Source organism: Podarcis pityusensis (genome assembly GCF_964106645.2).
Source record: "Podarcis pityusensis genome assembly, chromosome: 9".
NCBI classification, from domain to species: Eukaryota; Metazoa; Chordata; class Lepidosauria; order Squamata; family Lacertidae; genus Podarcis; species Podarcis pityusensis.
The window spans coordinates 77,975,441-77,995,906 of NC_138034.1; the positions used below are offsets into that span (position 1 = coordinate 77,975,441).

At 55.6% G+C, this 20,466-nt stretch overlaps 1 protein-coding gene across 2 annotated transcripts; it reads right to left on the reverse strand.

Annotated features, from left to right (window-relative positions):
- Positions 1-4,700: 4,700 nt before the first annotated feature.
- DQX1 (DEAQ-box RNA dependent ATPase 1) lies at positions 4,701-20,174 on the reverse strand. 2 transcript variants are annotated; one of them, XM_081020793.1, is made up of 12 exons: positions 20,057-20,174; positions 18,893-19,245; positions 15,925-16,118; positions 13,946-14,321; positions 12,189-12,437; positions 10,721-10,820; positions 10,299-10,457; positions 10,001-10,192; positions 8,478-8,606; positions 8,176-8,366; positions 7,388-7,578; positions 4,701-6,166 (listed from the first exon to the last, which is right to left on the reverse strand). In XM_081020793.1, exons 2-12 carry the CDS (start codon positions 19,211-19,213, stop codon positions 5,971-5,973), a joined length of 2,298 nt encoding a protein of 765 aa, XP_080876919.1. In that variant the 5' UTR covers positions 19,214-19,245; positions 20,057-20,174; the 3' UTR covers positions 4,701-5,970. The 2 variants fall into 2 exon arrangements, with proteins under 2 accessions (XP_080876919.1, XP_080876920.1); XM_081020794.1 differs by having other exon boundaries at positions 20,066-20,135.
- Positions 20,175-20,466: the final 292 nt, after the last annotated feature.

Consider the following 20,466-nt stretch of genomic DNA (forward strand, 5'->3'; position numbering starts at 1 on the left):
CTCCTCTTTTGGGTATTCCATTAAAGGAATCCGGGGGTCATGGATCCTGTCTGATGACCTGCTGATGGCTAGGGCCATGGCACGACCCCCGTGACATCATGGTTGAACTTCCAGTTGTATTTGCATCAACAAGCTCCTCCCATTGGTTGTTAACCCTGTTATGACTCTCGGCTGTGGAGTCTGGTATTGCTGTTTCATCCAATGCCTGAGCCAATACTACTCACATGCTGTAACCAATAAAGTTATGGCCTAATTTTGCCCATTAACCTAAAATAATGTCTGTGTGTCTTATTATAATCCTATGCGGGTGGAGGGTCCTCGACTCACAATATAGTCTGGCCCACCACATGGTTTGAGGGATGGTGGACCAGTCCACAGCTGAAAAAGGTTGCTGACCCCTGCTCTTAGCTGTGGCAGAAAGATAGGAATGCCTTCCTTAAGAGTTTGCCTTTCACCCCTGCTTTAGCCAGAGATGATGGATTTGAGGTGCGGCCTCTTTTTCTCTAGGGTTGTAGTCCTGAAATCTTTCAGTTTAGCTGTTTGAGAAGGTGGGTGGGCTTGCAATGGAGAGTTAGCACTTCAATGGAATTGCAAGGGAGAAGGCTTAGAGAGGCTAATCAACTGGGTGAAGGAGAGTTACAGAGTTGCAGACGGTCTGCAGAGTTAGAGATTTGCACTTTTCTTCAATTCAGAGGGTAGGGAAAAATCCCAGGGCTAGCAGGCTTGCAGGCTGAGACTTTGAGAACTATGTTTGCAGACTGTAGGAGTGATTGCATGCATTTGCAAATTTGCTCTAGGAGACCAAACACTTCTTTGCAGGAAGCAGACAGGGCTGGTTTCACATGCAAACATGTCCTCATGCACAGAGAAGATGCACATTCTTGTCAGAGAGAAAGAGGGCTCAGGATTCATTCCTTCTTACTGTTCTGTCTGGAGACTTCTCTCTCAATCTGGGTAGTATTCAACAAAACTCCACAAAGCTCTCATACACAGATTTATTGAAGGTAATCAAGGCACATGTAGAAATATTACTGACATTCCAATAGGATGAAGTTCTCTTTGGAGTTCATGGAGTTATGGAAGAACGAATGAGTTCAAATGGCAAGACTGAGGGGAGCCATACAATTAGGGAGACTCTGGGGAGGTAAATAGGTATTGCACAAAAACAATGTTCCCCCAATATTTGTATGCTAAACATCTCAGATTCAACCTCCGGAAACTCAAAGTAGAGCTGGTGAAGGTCTGGAGGTCCGAAACCCTGGAGAGCCACTGAAAGGACTCATCCTGTCCCCCTGGTGAGCTTCTCCTTGGGATCGCTGGCTGGCATCTGTGACAGCAAAGAGGAATCCAGATGGGCCTTTGGTCTGACTTAGCGTAGAGCAGACAAGACTGAGCCAGACGGGCCCATGCTGTGAAGAGAGGTGTGTGCATTTGCCAGCTGCCAGAGTGCAGAACTTCTTCACACAGGACATAGTTTAAACTGTGACTCATCATGGGAGCGGTGGGTGCAGGGATAGCAAAGAAGGATGTAACAAAGGTCAGAGGGATCAGTCTAGTGCTTTATTAAGAGAACGGTGTAAACTTATAGCCACTCAGCCTGTCAGGTCTCCCAGGCACAGGATGGACAACACAGCCAAGAGAAGGCCCAAGAAAACATCCAGACATTCTTTATACACAAAGCAGCAGACGTCACTTTGGCTAGGACTTTCCATCATTTCACTTGAGCCGATGAGGGCATAGGTGGCAAATACCCAAGTCTTACAGGTAATTCCCCTTTCTGGGTTCAGAGCCCAGATAACAGCAAAGAAACAAGTCAATTCCTTATATCAAAGCAAGTGAATATAAACATAGATGAGCTCATTGCTACAACGGCCAATTAATTGCATGCTAAAGCAACATAATTAAAAATAAAATAAAACAGCCACAAACATTAAGAATATTTTGAAACAATTTCTATACCCTCACAGATAAGTCACAAGGCTGCCAGGAATGATATCTTTCAGCCTCTGGATACCTGGGCCAACAGGAATGCTTCCAAATCTCCACCAAAGTAAATAATGAGGGAGGCAGACACCCTTCCAGAGAGAGCAATCCACAAATGGGGAGCCACCACCAAGAAGGCCCTGTCCCTGGTCAATGCCAATGGGGCAAAGTGCAGAGGCAGCAGCACCCACAAGGCCTCACCTGCCTGGGAGCGCCAGAGAATGTGCCCTTTAAGGCACTTGGATCCCACGCCACTTAGGGCTTTGCTAGTCTCATACTCTTACTTATTAATGAAGGAACAGGCTGCCCCACTTACCAACCTAGCAGCTGCATTTTGCACCAGCTGCAGCCTCTGGACTGCCTTCAAGGGCAGCCCCACATAGAGGGCTTTGCAGTAGTCCAGCCAGCACGTCACCAACACATGGACAACGGAGGCCAGGCGATTCCAATCCAGAAATGACTGCAGCTGGCAAATAAGTTGGGCATAACCCCCCAAGGATGGGGACTGCCGTGACAAGTTGGAATCCAGGAGCACCCCCAAGCTACAAACCTCTTCTACATCCCCCCCCACCTAATTCCCATGCATGAGAAGTGACCGTGTGACAGATACGTGATGAAGATGTGGCTCAGGAGGAGGCACAAGTCTGAGTCGCATATTCCGGGCATCCCCTGAAACCAGGAATTTCTGGGTTAAAATAGTTAACAAGATTAAAATAATTTCTGGAATTTTGTTATGTCTTAAGAGGTGTCCAAGTTCATAACAAGCAAACAATTTTCCAAAATATTTAGCCTATTATCATTCAGTTAATTACCACTGGGTAATAAAAGACATGCATGGAATATGCCATCTTCTCCCTGTCTTTTCTTCTTCTCTGGCGATCCCTCATAGCCCAGTAAGATGGTCTTCCATGAACATGGTCTTAGCAGTGAGTCTGTAAGTGACTGTGGAGGCCAATTCTGGATCCACACGTCCTTCTACATTGGAGACATAGGTTTCCAGGCGGGAGTTGATCATGGTGAGGGTTTCCCAAGTGTACCTTCCTCTTAGCACGTTTCTCCCTTTCATCCTGAGTTTGAGTGTCTTCAAAGCCCAGGTCCCCTTTGGTCAAGGCTGTTCTCCAGTTGGAGCACTCGCAGGCCAGTGTTCCCCAATATATCCAGTCTGGCTATTTGCCCATCCAGCCCAGTATTGCCTACTTGGACTGGCAGCAGCTCACCAGGAAGAGGTTCCTTTCCTCCTACCTCCTCCTACCCGAGACCTCCCTGGGAGCCATTCGAGGTCCCACTCGTGGCTTAGGGAGCACCCAGTGTTCTAGGACTGGAGGGAGAGACAGGGAAGGCTCCCCCCCCCCCGTTTTCCTATGGAGCAGTCCATTTATGGAGCAGGGCACCCGCCCAGAGTGCCCTTAGGCTGCTCCCAGCCACCTCCAGGAATATCCTCCGTGGCAGACTGACTTCCTCACGGGGCCCAATTGCACTGACATTTTTTTAAAGGCGCGCACTTCGGATGGGCTTTTCGGAGCACTGAGCGAATCTTGCAGTGTTTGCGCAGAGCTCTCGCCTGTTGTGTTTGAAATTCCACAGCAGTTTTTGATCTTGCATTTGCCAGGCACATTGAAAAACTGCTGAGATTTATTTTTTTTTAACGAACAAATCAACCAATACGTGGCAGACATTCTCTGCCCGCCGTTTGCTCGCGGTCAGAGGCCCATCGTGCTCCTAAAGCAGGAAGCCGGACGCTGCTGCTCCCGTTTGCAGAAGGGGACTGAAGCCTAAAGGGGCTCACTCCAGTTCAGAGAGACAAAGGATGGCTAAGTTGGAAGGGGTCCCAGGGGTCATCTAGTCCAACCCCTTCCAATGCGGGAAGCGAGGCAGTCCTTCAAGACACCCGAAACGAGCCGAGGGGAGCGGAAGGCCAAGGTGCAGGGCGCGTGTTGGCCAAGGCAGACTTCGGGGTGCTTAAATCACAAATCCTGAGGAGCCGCCCCCCTCCCCTCCTTTTGCAGCTGAGGATCCGGAGACTCCGCCTTGGTGAGCGCTTTCTGCCGGGGCGGCGGCTGTGACTCACCCGCTCCCTCGGCCGGGATTCCGCCAAAGCCTAGTCTGCCCCGCTTCAGGTTGGGGAAGCCCGCGCCGCCCCTGCCAAGGCGTCACCGGAGCCCCGAAGGAACTGCCGGGAGACCCCCGCCCCCTGCAAAAGGGGAGTCCCGGGGAGGGCGCTGGGCTGCCCCCGTGCCACCTCCCGCTGCTGCCCGCCGGGCTCCGTCTCTTGCCGCGCAGCCCCTCTTCCCCGACGGGCTGTTGGCACCTAGCGGGCGTCGAGGAGCCAGGAGCTGCGCTCAACTCCGTCCGCGTCCCGGGCTCCCTTGGACTCGGTTCCTGCGCGCGTGGCCGCGAAGGGCAGCGTCCCCGTCCTGTTCGCTTGGGGCTGAGGGAGGGGAGCCAGGCGGAAGCCTCACCGGAGTAGCCTCGGCAGAGGCGCCCCAGGCTAGGCTGGTCCGGGCTAAACCAGACCTTTCTCCCCCTTGGCCCTCTCGCGGCTCCCTGCGGCTGACCGTTTGCCTGCCTACGTCTTTTCCCCTCCCCAAGTAATCCCCATTAGCGATGGTGGGAACGTCTAGATGAACACTGGGGTACCCTTGCATACAAAGCAGATGCCGGCATCTTTGGAGAATGGGCTGGCTCCCTGGTTACTATTTATCATTGTACACCACACAGACAAAATAAAATAATTTATTTGGGGGAGGAAAGAGTTCAAGGGCATATTCCAGCCAGGCAAAATACCAGAGGAGGGGGCAAAGCAGGGTCTGTGTGGAGTTTGGGGGGAGGGGGCTGTATTCACCCCCTGGGCCTGATTTCTCCCCACATTTTGGCACAACCTTTCAGGCGCCTCCTTTTTGGGGGATCAGGGGGATCAGAATTCAACCTTGCATTTCACAGAGTCCAGTGTTTCCAAAGGTATCTTTTAATTCTTCTGCTTGGTGAACCACATTCTAGGCCAGAAAGAATCAAGGTGGGGGCGCCAGGTGCCAGGCACCCCACAAATGGCACTGACAGAAGACAGGGCTGCCCCGATCCCAAGAGCCTCTCTAAAGTTAACAGTTCGGGAGCAACGTTTGCGGATGAGGATCGTGGCCGCCACTGCAAGCGAGAGACACCCACCCGCTCCCCTGGTGCAAAGAGTCCATAAAAAGCTCAGCAGCCACTCAAGGGCCATCTCTCCCCCCCCCCAATAAGGCAGCAGTAAAAGCAGAGAGCTAAGAAAAGACTTAAGTAAGAGCCAACCCTAAGAGTCCCAAAACAAGGGGGCAGGCATCACCCTCTGCTAAAGCTGCCCCATGGCTGTGGGGAGACTCCAAGAGGACCCCCCCCCAACAGCTCCCAGGTGCACGGCTTGTGTGGCAAGGGGGGAGGAAGAGCAAAGTCTCCTGCTACAAGTGAGAATGAAGCTCTGCCCAGACCCACTGACCCCACTGCTGCCCACACCCCAGCAAGGAGGGGGGGAGCAAGGACCCACAAGGAGACACCCCACCCCACCTCCAGCCTGGCCTTGCCTCTGCAGACCCGACCGTCTGCCTGGGATTCCGCCACCTTTGCCAATGAGAAGCTGGGGGGGACGGGGAGCCCTGAGCCCACGGCACACCTCCACCCATAAGGCCATGCCACCCCCGCCCTCCGCTGCGCCACCTGGCTGCCACCAGCCTCTGGTGGGTGCCGGAAAGAGCAGCCAGGCTCCCCGCAGTCTGCCCCAGAGTGTCCAACAGCAAAAGTACAGCAGGACCTGCTTCCTGGGGCCCCTGCCCACCCTCTCCCATGCCCAGGGAATGCCAGGGGCTCTGGCGTCAAAGGGCAGCAGGTGTTGCCACCCAGGAACACCAGTAGCCAGTGCGGCTGCTGCTCCAGGCCTGGGACCCTCCTCTGACCCCTGGGAACAGCATTCCTCCAGGGGCTGGGCTTAATCCGGACCCAGCGGTGCTCCTGCTGGGCTCATTGCAGAACGCAGGTGTCCTCTGTGTCCCCGCCAGCTCTGGGTGCCTGAGGCCCCTCGTCCTGCAGCGGGGATGGAGGCGGAGACGGCAACTCCGAGGCCCCTGCCAGCTTCTCACGCAGCTCCAGGAGCAGCTCCCGGCTCTCGCTGGGGGGCAAGTTGCTCAGGTAGTACTGGGGTGCCAGCTCTGCCAGCCTGCGGGGAGAAAGGATCCAAGTTGAGGGAGGGCAGGAACAGACACAGTCTACCAGAATTCAGCTGGGAGCGGCCGCCAAGACCACATAACACTGGCCCTGAAAGACCTACATTGGCTCCCAGTATGTTTCTGAGCACCATTCAAAGTGTTGGTGCTGACCTTGAAAGCCCTAAACCAGGCTTCCTCAACCTCAACCTCAGCCCTCCAGATGTTTTGAGACTACAATTCCCATCATCCCTGACAACTGGTCCTGCAAGCTAGGGATCATGGGAGTTGTAGGGCAAAAACATCTGGAGGGACGAGGTTGAGGAAGGCTGCCCTAAACGGTCTTGGCCCAGTAGACCTGAAGGAGCGTCTCCACCCCCATCATCCATCCCGGACACTGAGGTCCAGCGCCGAGGGCCTTCTGGTGGTTTGCTTAGAGATTACAGGGAACCAGGCAGAGGGCCTTCTTGGTAGTGGCACCCATCCTGTGGAACGCCCTCCCTTCAGATGTCAAGGAAATAAACAACTATCTGATTTTTAGAAGACATCTGAAGGCAGCCCTGTTTAGGGAAGTTTTTAATGTTTGATGTTTTATTGTCTTTTTAATATTCTGTTGGGAGCTACCCAGAGTGGCTGGGGAAACCCGGGGTATAAATAATAAATTAGTATTATTACCACCCCACCCTGCATAAGCCCCCCTTGCTGCTGCTTCCTGGTCCACAGAGTGTAGGAGCCATAGGGCGCCCATCTAGTCCAGCATCCTGGTCTCACAGCGGTCAAATACCCCAAATAAACTAGGAGTTAGGTAGACTGCCTCTGGGCCTGGAGGCTCTACAAGAATGCCAGAAGAGCTTGGCTGCTGTATCAGCCCACAGGGGACCCCCACCCAGCCCCTGTTCTCTCACAGTGGCCAACCAGAGGCCTCCAAAGGGAAACCCGCAAGCAGGATCTGAGCGCAAGAGCAGGACTCTCCCCTCCTGCAGTTTCCAGCAACGGAGATTCAGAAGCATTTTTGCCTCTGACTGTGGAGGCAGAGCAGAATAATCCTAGCTGGGAGCCATCAAGAGCTCTTTCCTCCATGAATCTGTCCAGTCCTCGTCTAAAGTCAAGGCAGCGCTGAGGCATCCCTGTGGAGCTGGCCCACGGCCTACAGCCCCCCCGCTCTGAAAAGCCAAGGTCCTAGTCCTCATGGCCAAGGAATGGCGTCGACAGCCCTGCCCCCCCCAGATGCTCACATCTCTGGCTGGATCTCGGAGACGATGCTGAGGCAGTTGTCCTGAGAGATGGTGAACTCGTGGTAGAGGACCCAGGGAGGCGGGCGGGGGGGCGGGCGACGCAGCCGGTAGCAGCAGCCGGGGGGCAGCTGGGCCACGTGCTTGTGGGTCAGCAGCAGGTAGTTGCCAGAGCCGTCAATGTCGCGGGCCACCTGGAAGCAGGGGGGGAGCAGAGGTTCAGGCAGGCGGGACGGATCCATCCCCTTCCCCAGAGCCCAGGCAGGGAGAGATTGCAGGCAGTCCCAGGGAGAGGCTGACGGGAGATGTCTGGCCAATAGATGGGGTGCAGGGTGGAGCCCCCCAACTTAGAGGGACTCTGGGCTCCGAGATAACCTCCCTTGGCTCCAGCAGCCTGAATCTCCCTGGGAGGCAGGCAAGGAAACCGCAGGCAGCTCTTCCTGGAGCTGAGCACCACTCCAAGATCTCCAGCACCCCAAAACCCTGGAGTGAGAGACAGAGTGAGTGTCCAAGAGAGAGAGAGAGATGCTGTTGGCCCCCATCTGTCTCAGAAGACAAGGGAAGAGCTTGTCTTTGGGGGTGAAGCCAAACCATTGGGGAGCTACGAGGGAGACACTCGGGGGGAAAGGAGAGGAGGGACCCTCCGCTCTCAGCCTGGGCTGCAGTCTCCCTGCCTGCCTCTCCCCGGACCCCCTTCCTGGCTGCTTCAGGGCCAGCCTTCTGCGGGGCTCTCCCAGCCCAGAGCTCCCTTGTGCTTCCCGGCCACGCAGGCCTTGAGGCAGCAGCCGTACCTTGAGGAAGAAGCCCGAGATGAGGGCCTGCGTCAGGCGCTGGACGTTGCTGTCGCTGCCAAAGGCCGGTGGGGAGACGGGCAGCTCAATGCGCTGCATGACCTCCAGCAGCTCTGCCCGCACGGCCCCCGCCAGCCGCAGGGCTGCCTCGCTCACCGCGTGCTTCCGGCACCAGCTCTCCGGGTCGCTCTCTGGGGAGGGAGGGAGGGTGTGGGTGCCTCTCCTGGCTGCGCCCCTTGAGAGGGGGCCCCAGCAAGGCTCCCCTCCCGCCCTGGTCCCTCCCGCCCCCTCCGCAAACTCACGCTGCTGGAAGGCATTGAAGACATTGATGAGGGTGAAGTGGTCCCCCGCCGGGTGCAGAAGACTCCGCTGCCGGGCCGCCAGGGCCTCCTCCCAGCGCGCCCCCTCTGGAGCCAGGAAGCAGGGCCAGGCTGGGGGGGGGGAGAGAGAGCTGGTGAGGTCCCTGCCACCATCGCTTGCCTGCCTGCCTGCCCCCCACCTTGGTGAATGTGAGGTATTTCAAGGGCAGTCCAAACCAACAATTCACATTTTGCCAAAGAGGCACAGGACAGGAGCTGAAGCTCGGAGCGCTTTCTTGTAAGTTTGCCAGAGAGAACTCTGCGAGAGACGCTCCCATTGTGCCCTGACGGGCACAGGGCGTAGCGGTAGATATTCTCCTACCTGCCCGGGCACAGCGGGTCTTTTTCGTCACCTTCCACCCAGCCGGAAACGTGAGAAGGCCTGCTAAGTCTGAGCTCCAATGCTCAGACACCATTTTAAGCCAGACTTCAGTATAATAAATAATAACAATAACAATAATAGTAACAACAACAATAATTTATTTATACCCCGCCCATCTGGCCAGGCCTCCCCAGCCACTCTGGTGGCTCCCAACAGAATATTAAAAACATGATAAAACATCAAACATTAAAAACTTCCCTAAACAGGGCTGCCTTCAGATGTTTTCTAAAAGTCAGATTGTACAAAAAAAGGTAGGTTTTTGTAATTGAATTATCATTTTAAGCCTGCCTGAAGAAAGCTGCTGTATCTGTTATTCTGCAACAGAAACTGTTTGTGTCACTATTGTTTGAAAAGAGGGAGAAAAGGGGGGAATCCCAGGAGAATCCAGTCTGCCTTAAAGCATCCTGGATTACCTAAAGGCTAAAACTAGCCCATCTAAGCTTCTTTTTAAGCTGCAAAGGGATGCACTCTGCTGAACTAACAAATATCTAACAAATATAGCCTTTCCTAGCATTTATTCTCATCCCTTCAGGGAATGCCTTTTGCTGCAATTCCTGCCTTGCAGACGGCTGGGCCAGATGACCCGACCGTTCTCTTTCTCTGTGTCTCAGCTGCAGCACCTGAGGCTGGAAGGGGGTCTGACACGAGGGCCTGAAGAGCAAAGGATGCTCTTCTCACAGTTGCCAAATCCCCTCAAGAAGCGCCTGGACCTGGAGGTTCCATAAGAGCAGAAAAAGTGCCAGGCTGTTAGATCAGGCCAAAGGGGGGCCAACCAAACGCCCACTCTGAGAAAGCAGAAAGCAGGACTCAAGCGCCGCTCCAGCTCTCTGCTCCCGGTTTCCAGAAACGGGGATTCAGAAGCCTTGTTGCCTCCAATGAGGGAGCCAGAGAAGAGCCTTTGTGGCGAAAACTCTCCTCCCTGAATTGGCCCAGTTCTCATTTAAGCCCTCCATGCTGGTGGCCATCACTGCCTCCTAGGGAAGCGAGTTCAAGTGCCGGCCTGACCCCTCTGAGGTCTCTGGAGCTGCAAGAGGCGGCCCCAGAGCGCCCCCTGCAGGGCTGAGCGAGAGGCGGCTCCACCTACCTGCCAGCATGGCGGCCAGGGTGAGCATCTCGTGGACGCAGTCAAACTCGCAGGAGGCCAGCAGGGCCTTGGAGAGCTGGGGGTCCAGAGGGAACTCCGACATGATGATGCCCACCTCAGAGAGGTTCCCGTCGTCATCGAGGGCAGCCAGGTAGTCCAAGTCCTCCAGCGCCTGCATTAGGGACTCGGGGGCTGGGCAGGGAGAGGAGAGCCCCGGCTGAGCCTGGCCGGCTGGCAGGCAGGCAGGGGCCCCACCCTGCTCTGCCCCCCAGACACCCCCACCTCCCCCCAGACATACCTGGCCGGTCCAGGAAGTCGCACTGGCCCATGTCGGCGATGTCCAGCCTCTTGAGCAGTAGGACCAGGCGGCTGAGGTTGGCCTCTGTGATGGGGGCCGGAGGGACGGGGGGCAGGCGCTGCTGATAGAAGGCGTCCGAGTAGAGGCGGAGGCAGGACCCTGCCGGGCACAGGAGGGGGCAGTGAGGCGGGCGGAGTCAAGACTCTAGTCCCTGGGGAAGAGAAGGAGGCTGCTCTCCACCCCCACCCAAAAACCTTCGCTGGAGGTTTTTAAGCAGAGGTCAAATGGCCACCTAGCAAGGATGCTTTAGCTGAGATTCCTGCATTGCAGGGGTTGGACTGGATGACCCCTGGGGGTCCATGAAGTCCCAGGGTCTCCACAGAAGAGCCCCCAGAGGCCCTGGGGAAGGAGGCATCGCCTACCTGGGGGGCTCCCTGCTGCCCTAAGTCTCCGCGCCTCGGCCTGCTTCTTGCTTATGGGGCGCAAGCCCTGAGCTTCGGCTCGGATCTGTGGGTTGTAAACCTGCCCAGGAGAGAAAACGTCAGGAGACAGAACATTAACAGTGGGACAAAAACAACTGGAAGGACTTTAAGGTCTGAATTTGAGATAAAACTTCATTCGGTGTAGAAGACGGTGGGGGTGGGAGGGGAGCCTACAGTTTCTTTCTTTAAAGTTTACATTGATGATTTGGCAATCCTCCTCTGAATGTTTAGTTCAGATTATAATTGTACAAGTGAGAACGGAAGAAATCGGGTTATAGATATGGAATATAACATTTAATAGAACTGTGTGTGCAAAAAGGGGGGGAGGAGGGAAGCTCTATTTTGCAAAAGGTTTACGATGGAAACTTAGAGCTGACTCTTTCCCATCCTTTATTATTTACCAAGTGAACTGAATAACACTAAGAGGACTTGGAATTTAATTGAATTTAATTGGAAGTATTGTTGCTCATTTATCTTCAGTTGGATGGAAGAATGAAAGCAGACCGTGAACTTGCCAAGGAACTGATAAGGTTCTTTATTGAGTCATCTGCAGTTTGACAGACCACTCTTCTTCCCAGGCTGAGAGGGAAAAATGGTGAAAACAGGTTATTCATTGGGACAGTTATTTTTGTAGCTGTTGTTAAAGTTGCAAAACAACGAATAATGGGACGGAGCAATGGAGAAATTTCTGGAAGAACAATGGGATATCAGCTCTGCCCAAGGCATGATGGAGAACAGCAGCAACCGAGGGAAAGGAAGACACAACATCTTACAAGGACAGGAAGAAACATCCTGGAGAGAATAATTGCCACACACAGGAAGAGCAAGGATATAGTTTGAGTGCCTCACTTGTAGTTTCATTTTATGTGTCAACACGAATAGAAGTTATTAATATTGCAGTTGTTGTATAAGGGATTATTATTATGACCAGAATGTAATGGAAATTAGCAAGATTTTGGAATGCAGAAATAAAGCAAATAACCAAGCCATCAATTCTAGCGTGCGGGGGGGGGGGGCACCTTATCTAAATGATATAATTTGGTATTTGAACTATTGGTGCTAATAATTATATTATAAATTGGTATTGTTATAACGAAGCTATTATTGGATTGTGATTGTAAACGAATAAAATTATAATATATGTAATAAAACCCCACATCAGGAGACAGACCCAGAGGAGTCCTGTGCAGACAGATCAAAGGGGGAGACCCTTTGCTGCCTGTTCCCTGCAATGTGGGGGGTTGGACTAGATGTCCCTGGGGATCCCCTTTCAACGCCACCATTCTGTGATCGCTGCAGAAGACAGCAATATGGATGAGGAGCCAGGACTGCCCCCCCCAACTGTAATTCTCTCCTCCCCACTCCCCAAAGCTCCTCCTGGGGGGCTCCCAGACCCCCCCCGGCTCACACTGTGCAGCTCCAGCCCGGCATCTACGACATGCCTGACGGTCCCCATGGAGAAGCCGGCATCCGCCACCCAGTGGGTGACCACGATCCTGCGTGCCCGGACCCCCCCGGGCTGCTCCTGGCCACTCTCGTACAGCCGCTGGACGTCTCGGCCCACGCCAGGGTGGAGGGGCAGCACCTGCAGGGACCCCAGGCCGGGGTCCAGGGCCAGGGCCTCCGACTGGATGGCCTCACAGCACTCGTCAATCTCCTACAGGGGGGGGGGGGAGAAAAATATATTTAGCTGCAGGAGCCGCCCCAGGGAAGAGGAACTCAAGGGACAGCCCAGAAGCCGCCTACCCCAGGAAACTGTTATGATTACTATTCTTGATTGAATTTATATACCGCCCTATACCCAGGGGTCTAGGGAACCCGCTTGAAAGGCAACCCCCCAGACCCTAACATTGTTCACCTGCCCCCACAAAGACCCCAAGAACGCACTATCTCATTTTATTTCATAAAATGGATATACAGCTTAATGGTAGAAAACCTCAAAGAATTTAGAAGAACAAAACAGGAAGACCATGCAAAAAATTAAAAACCAGCAAGAAAATTAAACGGCATCAGCATTCAAAACAACTAGGTAGACTTGCCGAGACCTTAAAGCTTTTAGCAGGTGCCCCAAAAGGACAGTGGTGGCACCTGCCTGATATCAAGAGGCAGGGAGTTCCAAAGCGCAGAAGCTGCCCCACTAAACTCTGGCGTTCTTGCCAGGGCAGAATGGGGCACCTGGATTGGTTCCAGTTCTGCCAATAGGCACATGCAGGTAAACTGTTCCCACGTTGCTCAGGGCTTTAGATGCTCCTAGCAACCCCTTGAACTGGGCCCAGTAGCAAGTGGGCAAGCAGTGCAATCTCTGAGCCCAGGTGTCGGATGCTGGCAAGGCCCCCCTCCGCTCAGCAATCGCGCTGCAGCATTCTGCACTCACTGCAGCTTCCGAATCCAGTGCGAGGGAAGCCCCGCCTAGAGCGCATGGCAGTAATCCAGTCAGCGCCGGATTTACGTATAAGCTAAACAAGCTCTAGCTTAGGGCCCCACTCTCTTGGGCCCCCCAAAAAAATTTAAAAGAAAACAAACACCTGGGTGTACATTTCCAAAATATAAGATAAAAAAGATATAAAAGAAAACCAACAGTGTTTTGTGTTATGTAGGCTCCTGTGATGTAAGTCTTGGGCCCCACCTGCTCCCTCAAATATCCCTGGTTTGCTCCTTTCTATATATAGGGTGCTGACATTCTCCAAGGGCTGGTTGCATAAATGACCATATAGCATCTATTCAACACAAAAAACAGTGGCCATTTGTTGTTGACAAAGGACAGCTGGACATAGAAAGGGCCGCATTCCCTTCAGGAGCTGAGGGCCTCATCAAGCCTCAATCTGCCCTGAATCCACTTCTGAACTAACCAAGGCACGGACTACTCTGGCAAGGCTTCCCTGGTCCAGGAATGGCCGCAGGTGAAGAACCAGCCCCAGTTGTCAAAGGCCCTTCTAGCTACAGAGACTCCCTGAGCCCCAGGGAGACCTAGCCAGGGCCAGAAACCCCCCAAGACCCCAAACCTGCTCCTTCAGGGGACGGCAACCGCATCTGGGGGATAAGGCAAGGCCTGCACATTCAGGGGACCCCTCCTGCTCTCTGCCTGTCTGGGGCCTCATCCAGACTGGAAAGGGAGGGGGCGAGGGATGCCTGGAGACCCGAAGCCCCGCTGCCCGCCATCCCCACCTGCTTGCTGGCCAGGAAGACCATCACATCGCCAGGCTCCCTCCGCCGGTGCAGCTCCAGCGCGGACTGGCAGGCGGCCAAGACGTGCCCCCCTGGCAGGGGCTGCCTGAAGGCCAGGCGGGGGGCTGGGCTGGGCTCCGGGACCCGCACCACAGGGGCGTTGGGGCAGAAGTGCCGCAGGGGCTCCTCCATCAGCGGCTCCGTCACCACCACCAGGCGCAGCTCTGGGCGCTGGCGCTGCACGTCCTTCAGCAGCCCCAGCAGCAGGTCGGTGGGCACCGTCCGCTCCTGCGCCTCGTCCAGGACCACCACCCCGTACTGGTGCAGCAGGGGGTCCGACGTCATCTCCCGCAGAAGGACCTCGTCCGAGCAGAACCTGGAAGCCACAAGGTGCCTGGTGGGCGGGGTCCAGGGGGCAGGGCCCTCGATGCTTTGCCCCCCCCCCCGTTCTCCTGCTGCTGCTGAAGCTCCTGAGCAGGCAGAAGACTCAAGACCACCCTGCCCTTTGAAACCCCCCCCCCCAAATAACTGGACCCTCCTGGCAGGTCTCTCAAGAGCCTCATGGCAGAAGCTGGTGAGGAGGGACCACACTGGGGAATAAAAGAATTGGGGATTTTGACCCCCAAGGACCACCCAACCTCTGCTGAAAAACCTCCAAGGCAGGCTTATTTCCAGACCCTTGACCATCTAGGTTGCCTCTTCTGCAAACATCACAGCTTGTCAACATCCTTCTTCAATTTCGGTCCCCAGAATCGGACCCCGGACTCCAGGTGTGGTCTGACCAAGGCAGAAGAGAGCAGGACTATCACTTCCCTTGATCTGGACGCCGCACTTCTAGAATAAGCCTAAAATAACATTTGCTTTTCTTGCTGCTGCCTCACACTGTTTTCTCTCGGGCTCCTGAGGCCACTCATTAGGCAGGGCCTCCTCCATCGCCGCCGCCGCCCTTTGCTTTTCAAGCTAGTCAGGATCTCCTTTTTCCTCTCCCTCAAACTCTTCATGAGCAACTGTGTCCTTCTGTCCATGAGGCATTTCCGGGTGACTTGCCAATCCAGTTCTGCCCAGGCTGACTCCTGCTGCCTTTCAGGCTCCTGGGTGACCCAGAGATGGGAGAAGGGGGTGTGTGGCAGAAGCCGTGGGTGCATGGGACCCCTCACTTCAGCCTTCCTTTCGCCTGTGTGTCAGAGGAGCTAGCCGGGGGGGGGGGGGGGAAGGTGCGCAAAGGGTTGCGCTTGGGTCGCTCAAGTCTTCTCTTTAGGGGCTACCCAGCAGGACGGCTCCTTCTGGGCCAGGTGATGGGTGCTATGGCGGAGTGTCTGGGGTGCTCCTCTCCTCTGGGCTCCCCCCCGCCCCTTTTCCTTCTGCATGGCTGGGGCAGGGTAGGGCAGCCATCTTCAAATATCTGAAGAGCTGGAAGATGGAGCAAGCTTGTCTCCTGCTGTTCCAGAGGGCAGCATCTGAACCCATGGCTTCAAGTTACAGGAAAGGAGATAATAATATAATATAATATAATAATATAATAATAATTTATTATTTATACCCTGCCCATCTGGCTGGGTTTCCCCAGCCACTCTGGGCAGCTCCCAATCGAATATTAAAAACACAATACAGCATTAAACATTAAAAACTTCCCTAAACAGGGCTGCCTTCAGATGTCTTTTAAAAGTAGGATAGTTGCTTATTTCCTTGAGATTAAGACTCAATATCAGGAAGAACTCTCTGGTGCTAAGAGCTGTCCAACAGTGGAAAGGACTCCCACGGATGGAGGCTGACTCTCCTTCCTTGGAGGTTTTTAAGCAGAGGTTGGGTGTCAGCTGTGATTTGTGCCTTGCAGGGGGCTGGGCTGGATGACCTTTGGGGGCCCCTTGAAGCCTGAAGCCTGCATGGCTCCATTTGCACCAGACCCAAGTGAGAGGCAGGCCTGGCAGGCCAAGGAACGCCCCTCCCCCGGCCGCCCCGGAGGGTCCCCTGCCCCTCACCTGAGCAGCGTCTCAGAGGTGCAGCAGTCTTCGTAGGGGATGCTGTAGCCCAGCTCATGGCCCACGTTGAGGTCCATTTCGTCAGCCACCCGCAAGGCCAGGCTGAGGGCGGCTAGGCTGTGGGGCTGCGTGCAAACCACTTGGCCGGGAGCAAACTGCAGAGAGAGGGCGTGTTCAGCACACCACTGGGGCACCTGGGGAAGGGAGGAGCGACAGGTGAGGCCAGGCCAGGTGGGGCTTGGCTAGTCCTCCCCTCCAGGTGGTGCCATTCTGGACTCCACACTGCCCAGGCACCCATGGAGAGAGCCCAGAATCCTCCATCTGGAGGGGGCAGAGGCGCTGGTAGGCCACCGAGCAGCTTATAACAACCTAGTAAGAGCCGGCTGGATCCCACCAGGGGGCCATCTAGACCAGCATATGGGTCTCACAGTGGCTGACCAGATCCCCCAGAGGAAAATCTGAAAGCTCAAGAGCAACCCTCTCCCCTCCTGTGGTTTCCAGCAGCTGGAACTCAGAAGAAGCATTGCTGTCTTCAACTATGGGGCTGAGCAGAGCCGACACAGCCAGCAGCAAAAGACCCTCCAGGCGTCTGATTCGCCCAGCAGCAAAGAGAGAAAAGAAAGAAAGAAAAAGAAATTGCTGCCTGGTCGGGTAGCCTGCCAGCAAAAAAGAAAGAAAGAAAGAGAAAAAAAGAAGTGCCTAGACATTTTGTTTCGGTGCCCACCACCTAGGTTCCAGAAGCCCCATGGCTCTTAGCTTTCTTATCCCTGCTTCTAACACAATAATAATAATTTATTATTTATACCCCGCCCATCTGGCTGGGTTTCCCCAGCCACTCCGGGCGGCTTCCAACCAAATATTAAAAACAATACAGCATCAAACATTAAAAGCTTCCCTAAACAGGGCCGCCTTCAGTTGTCTTTTAAAAGTAAAATAGTTGCTTATTGCCTTGACTTCTGCTGAGAGGGCTTTCCACAGGACGGGCGCCACTACCAAGAAGACCCTCGGCCTGGTTCCCTGTAACCTCACTTCTCACAGGGAGGGAACTGCCAGAAGGCCCTTGGAGCTGGACCTCAGTGTCCGGGCTGAACGATGGGGGTGGAGACACTCCTTCGGGTATACTGGGCCTTCGAGGCCGTTTAGGGCTTTCGAGGTCAGCACCAACACTTTGAATGGTGCACAAGACGTTTCTCCAGATGTTTCCCCCTCTGCCTCCAGCCTTTTTCTTCAGCATCTGAGGAGTGGCGTCATGTCCCTGCTGGGTCTTCCTTGCTCCAGGGAAAACACCCAAACATGAGCAGGATCCAGCCCCCAAAGCGACAGGCAGGCCCATCGTCCTGGGGTGGAGGGGTTGCCAGCTGCCAGCAAGGACACCCCCCTCCCCAAAGCCATAGGCAGGGAATGTGATTCCACATTAGTGCCTCGGACCCAACACCCCACAGAAGAACAGCTGAGGCCAAGTCTCCCAAGGGAGGTTTGGGAAGCGTGGGCCAGGAATGCCCCAACCCAGGGAGACCAGCAGAGCTTCCCTTCTGCTTGCTGGGAGCCACCTCTACCACCTCTACTCTATATATTGATCTGCCTCCATGGCTGGGGGGTGAGGGGTCTGCTTCTGAACCCCAGCTGCTGGAAACCACAGGAGAAAGTGCTCTTGCACCTGGGAGAGCAGGGTGCTGGCCTGATCCAGCACGCTCTCCTTAATTTACAAAGGTGGGTTTCTTGCTTGCTATTGATCAGCAGGAATTTCAATGAAACCGACGGAGAACGGGCAAGCGCCACTCAGATTCCTCCATGCCCACCGCTGTGCTAATACCAGATAGCCAGGTGAGCAGAGCTACGGTGCTCAAGATTCTCCGTGGGCAAACAGGTGTCTTTCCGTGTTCAGAGGGAGCCAGCGAGGAAGGCTGCTTCCAATGCGCCCCACCCAGGCCAAAGTCCACCTCCCTGTGGCTTCTCCTTCCGTGTCAGGAGAGGCTCTGCCTGGAATCTGCCCGTCTGGCTCCCAAGTGCTCCGCCCCCCATGCTGAGGGCAAAAGCTGGTTGTAGGCAAGGAAGGAGAAGCCAGCCCCCCGCCAAGAGGAAAAAGAGTGAAATACAGCTGAAAACACGGGCAGCATTAAGATCAATTCAACAGTGTAAACAAGTTTTGACAGATGCAATAATGGAATACTGAATGATACAGCTTTTTGTAAAATATACAGGGATCTATGATATCTAAAATGAACCATGGAAAGAGAAGCAAAATCATTGATATCTTAAGGATGTAAAATGAGAATTTAAAATGGTAAAACAGAAAATTTAATTAAAATTTATATATATAAAGAAAGAAAAGAGGTGAGGCCACAAAGCTCCCCCCCTCCCCCCATGATGATGTATCCCCATCTCTGCCAGCAGAGAGTTTGTTCATTCTCTGTCAGGAAGCCCAAGTCAAGGAGAGGCTGGCTGGCATCAGAGCTGAGAGAAACCTCAGGCTGCCTGGAGACCAAGCTGAGGCACACCTTGGCAGGTAAGCAAGCAAGTTCAGATGAGAACACAGCACCCAAGGCCACCCACACAGCCTCTTGGGACTGAGGAAGGGGAGAGCCTCTCACCCCACCCCCGGGAATAACAACAACAACAATATATTACTTATACCCCATCCATCTGGCCAGGCCTCCCCAGCCACTCTGGGCTGCTTCCAACAGAATATTCAAAACACGATAAAACATCAAACATTAAAAACTTCCCTAAACAGGGCTGCCTTTAGACGCCTTCTAAAAGTCAGAGAGTTGTTTATTTCTTTGACACCTGATGGGAGGGCGTTCCACAGGGCGGGTGCCACCACCGAGAAGGCCCTCTGCCTGGTTCCCTGTAACTTCACTTCTGGCTCTCAGACATATTATTTTTCTTTAAATATTTTACACTCTTTCTGCAGCACAGCCTCCTCTCTCGGGTGGCAGCTGCTGCCAGCCCAGCTGGGCCCCCTCACCTGGGTGCTCTTGCCGGCCCCCGGCGGCCCAGAGACCAAGACGATGCCGCTGCCGCCCTCCAGGTGCTCCAGGAAGAGGAACTTGCAGCCCCAGATGGGGAGGTCGCGGCGCTGGCGCAGCAGCTCATAGTAGCGGGAGGAGAAGGGCAGCCCGTCATAAGGATTCACCTCCAGGTCGCCCTCGCCGCTCACAGACAGGCCTTCCGTGTGGCTGCCGCCCTCCTCCTCGTCCTCGTCCTCCTCTTCCTCATCCAGGAGGGAGCTCAGCCCATCTGACTGGTCCAAGGGGCCAGAGGGGTCCTCTGCTGCTGCTGCCGCCATGGCAGTCCAGCCCTCAGGGTCTCCCAGGAAACCTGCCGAGAGGAGAGGAGGGGTCAGAAGAGCTGAAGAAGGAAGGGGTGCAGAAAGGGGTCCCTGGAAGCCCACCCGAGGGACTCTGAATGCGAGATCACGTGAAGCCGTGGTGCTTCCGCCTCAGGGACAAAGGGCTTTTGGCTCTGATCTCCTGGACCTGCCCAAATGTCAGACGGGGAGGAGGGAGCTGGTGCAAAGGGGGGTGAATGGCTCCAGGCGCGCCAAGATGTCCGGTGGGCAACAGAGGAAGAAGGCTGCTCCCTGCCCTCCTCCAGGCCCCAAGGGAGAGCAGCTGGAAGGGCTCAAAGAGAGAGAGAGAGAGAGAGAGAGAGAGAGAGAGAGAAGCAACGGGGCCCCGTGCCCACAACCACCTTCCCTCCTAGAATTGCGAGGGTCATCTAGCCCAACCCGCTGCAAGGCAGGAATCGTGCGCCCCCCCTGCCCAAGCCCCGAGTGGGGCAGCAGGGAGGGGAAGAGGCCAAGCTGGGAGTGGAGGGCCGGGCGGAGCCGAGGCTCCCGGGGCAGCGCAGCAGGGCGGCAGCCTCCCCCGACACGTCAGCCAGGCCGGCTGGCAACCGGGGCGGAGGGCTCCGTGGAGACCGGCAACCGGGGAGACCCCCCCCACCCCGGGCCGAGAGCGCCCGGCCGCCGCTGCCCCAGGCGGGGGGGGGGCCCGATCCCGGCAGGAGCCCCGATCCCGCCTCCGGGCAGAGCCGCCGCCAAGCGGGCGCTGCGCCCCCGACGCCCCGCCCGGATCGGGGACGGAGAGAGGCGCCCCCCCGGCCCCCCTCCCTCCCCGTCGGGCCTCACCTGTCTCACCTGCGCCGCGCAGGCCACGGAGCGGGGGGGAGGGGGCGCGGGCGGGCGCGTGACCGCGAGGGCCAATGGCCGCCGGACTAGACGGCGGGCTCTCCAGCTGGGGGGCGGGGCCGAGCGGCACTTCCGGTCTCCTCCCCGCCTCCCGTGACGTCATGCACACCTGGCGGGGCGGGGCGACTCTCGTCTCGGGTCCCGGCGGCGCCTGCACGGGCTGGCAGCAGCAGCAGCAGCAGCAGCAGCTCTCCACGGAGGGAGGGGGGTCTTCCCGCCCCTTCCCTGCTGCCGGAGACCTTGGGCGTGCAGGGCCGGGCTCGGCGCCCCTTCGCTGCAGCCTTTCCCGGGACGCGCCAGGAGGAGCCTCGGGGGGGAGGGAGGGAGGGAGGGAGGGTGGCCCACTTGCC

Bases quoted from the DNA above. Each gene is read 5' to 3' on its own strand.
- DQX1 (XM_081020793.1), bottom strand. From the start codon at position 19,213: ATGGCGGCAGCAGCAGCAGAGGACCCCTCTGGCCCCTTGGACCAGTCA. The intron at 10,193-10,298 runs GTATGTCTGGGG...CTCCCTGCCCAG, and splicing joins CGACTTCCTGGACCGGCCAG to CCCCCGAGTCCCTAATGCAG. The intron at 8,367-8,477 runs GTGAGTTTGCGG...CTCCCTCCCCAG, and splicing joins CTTCAATGCCTTCCAGCAGC to AGAGCGACCCGGAGAGCTGG.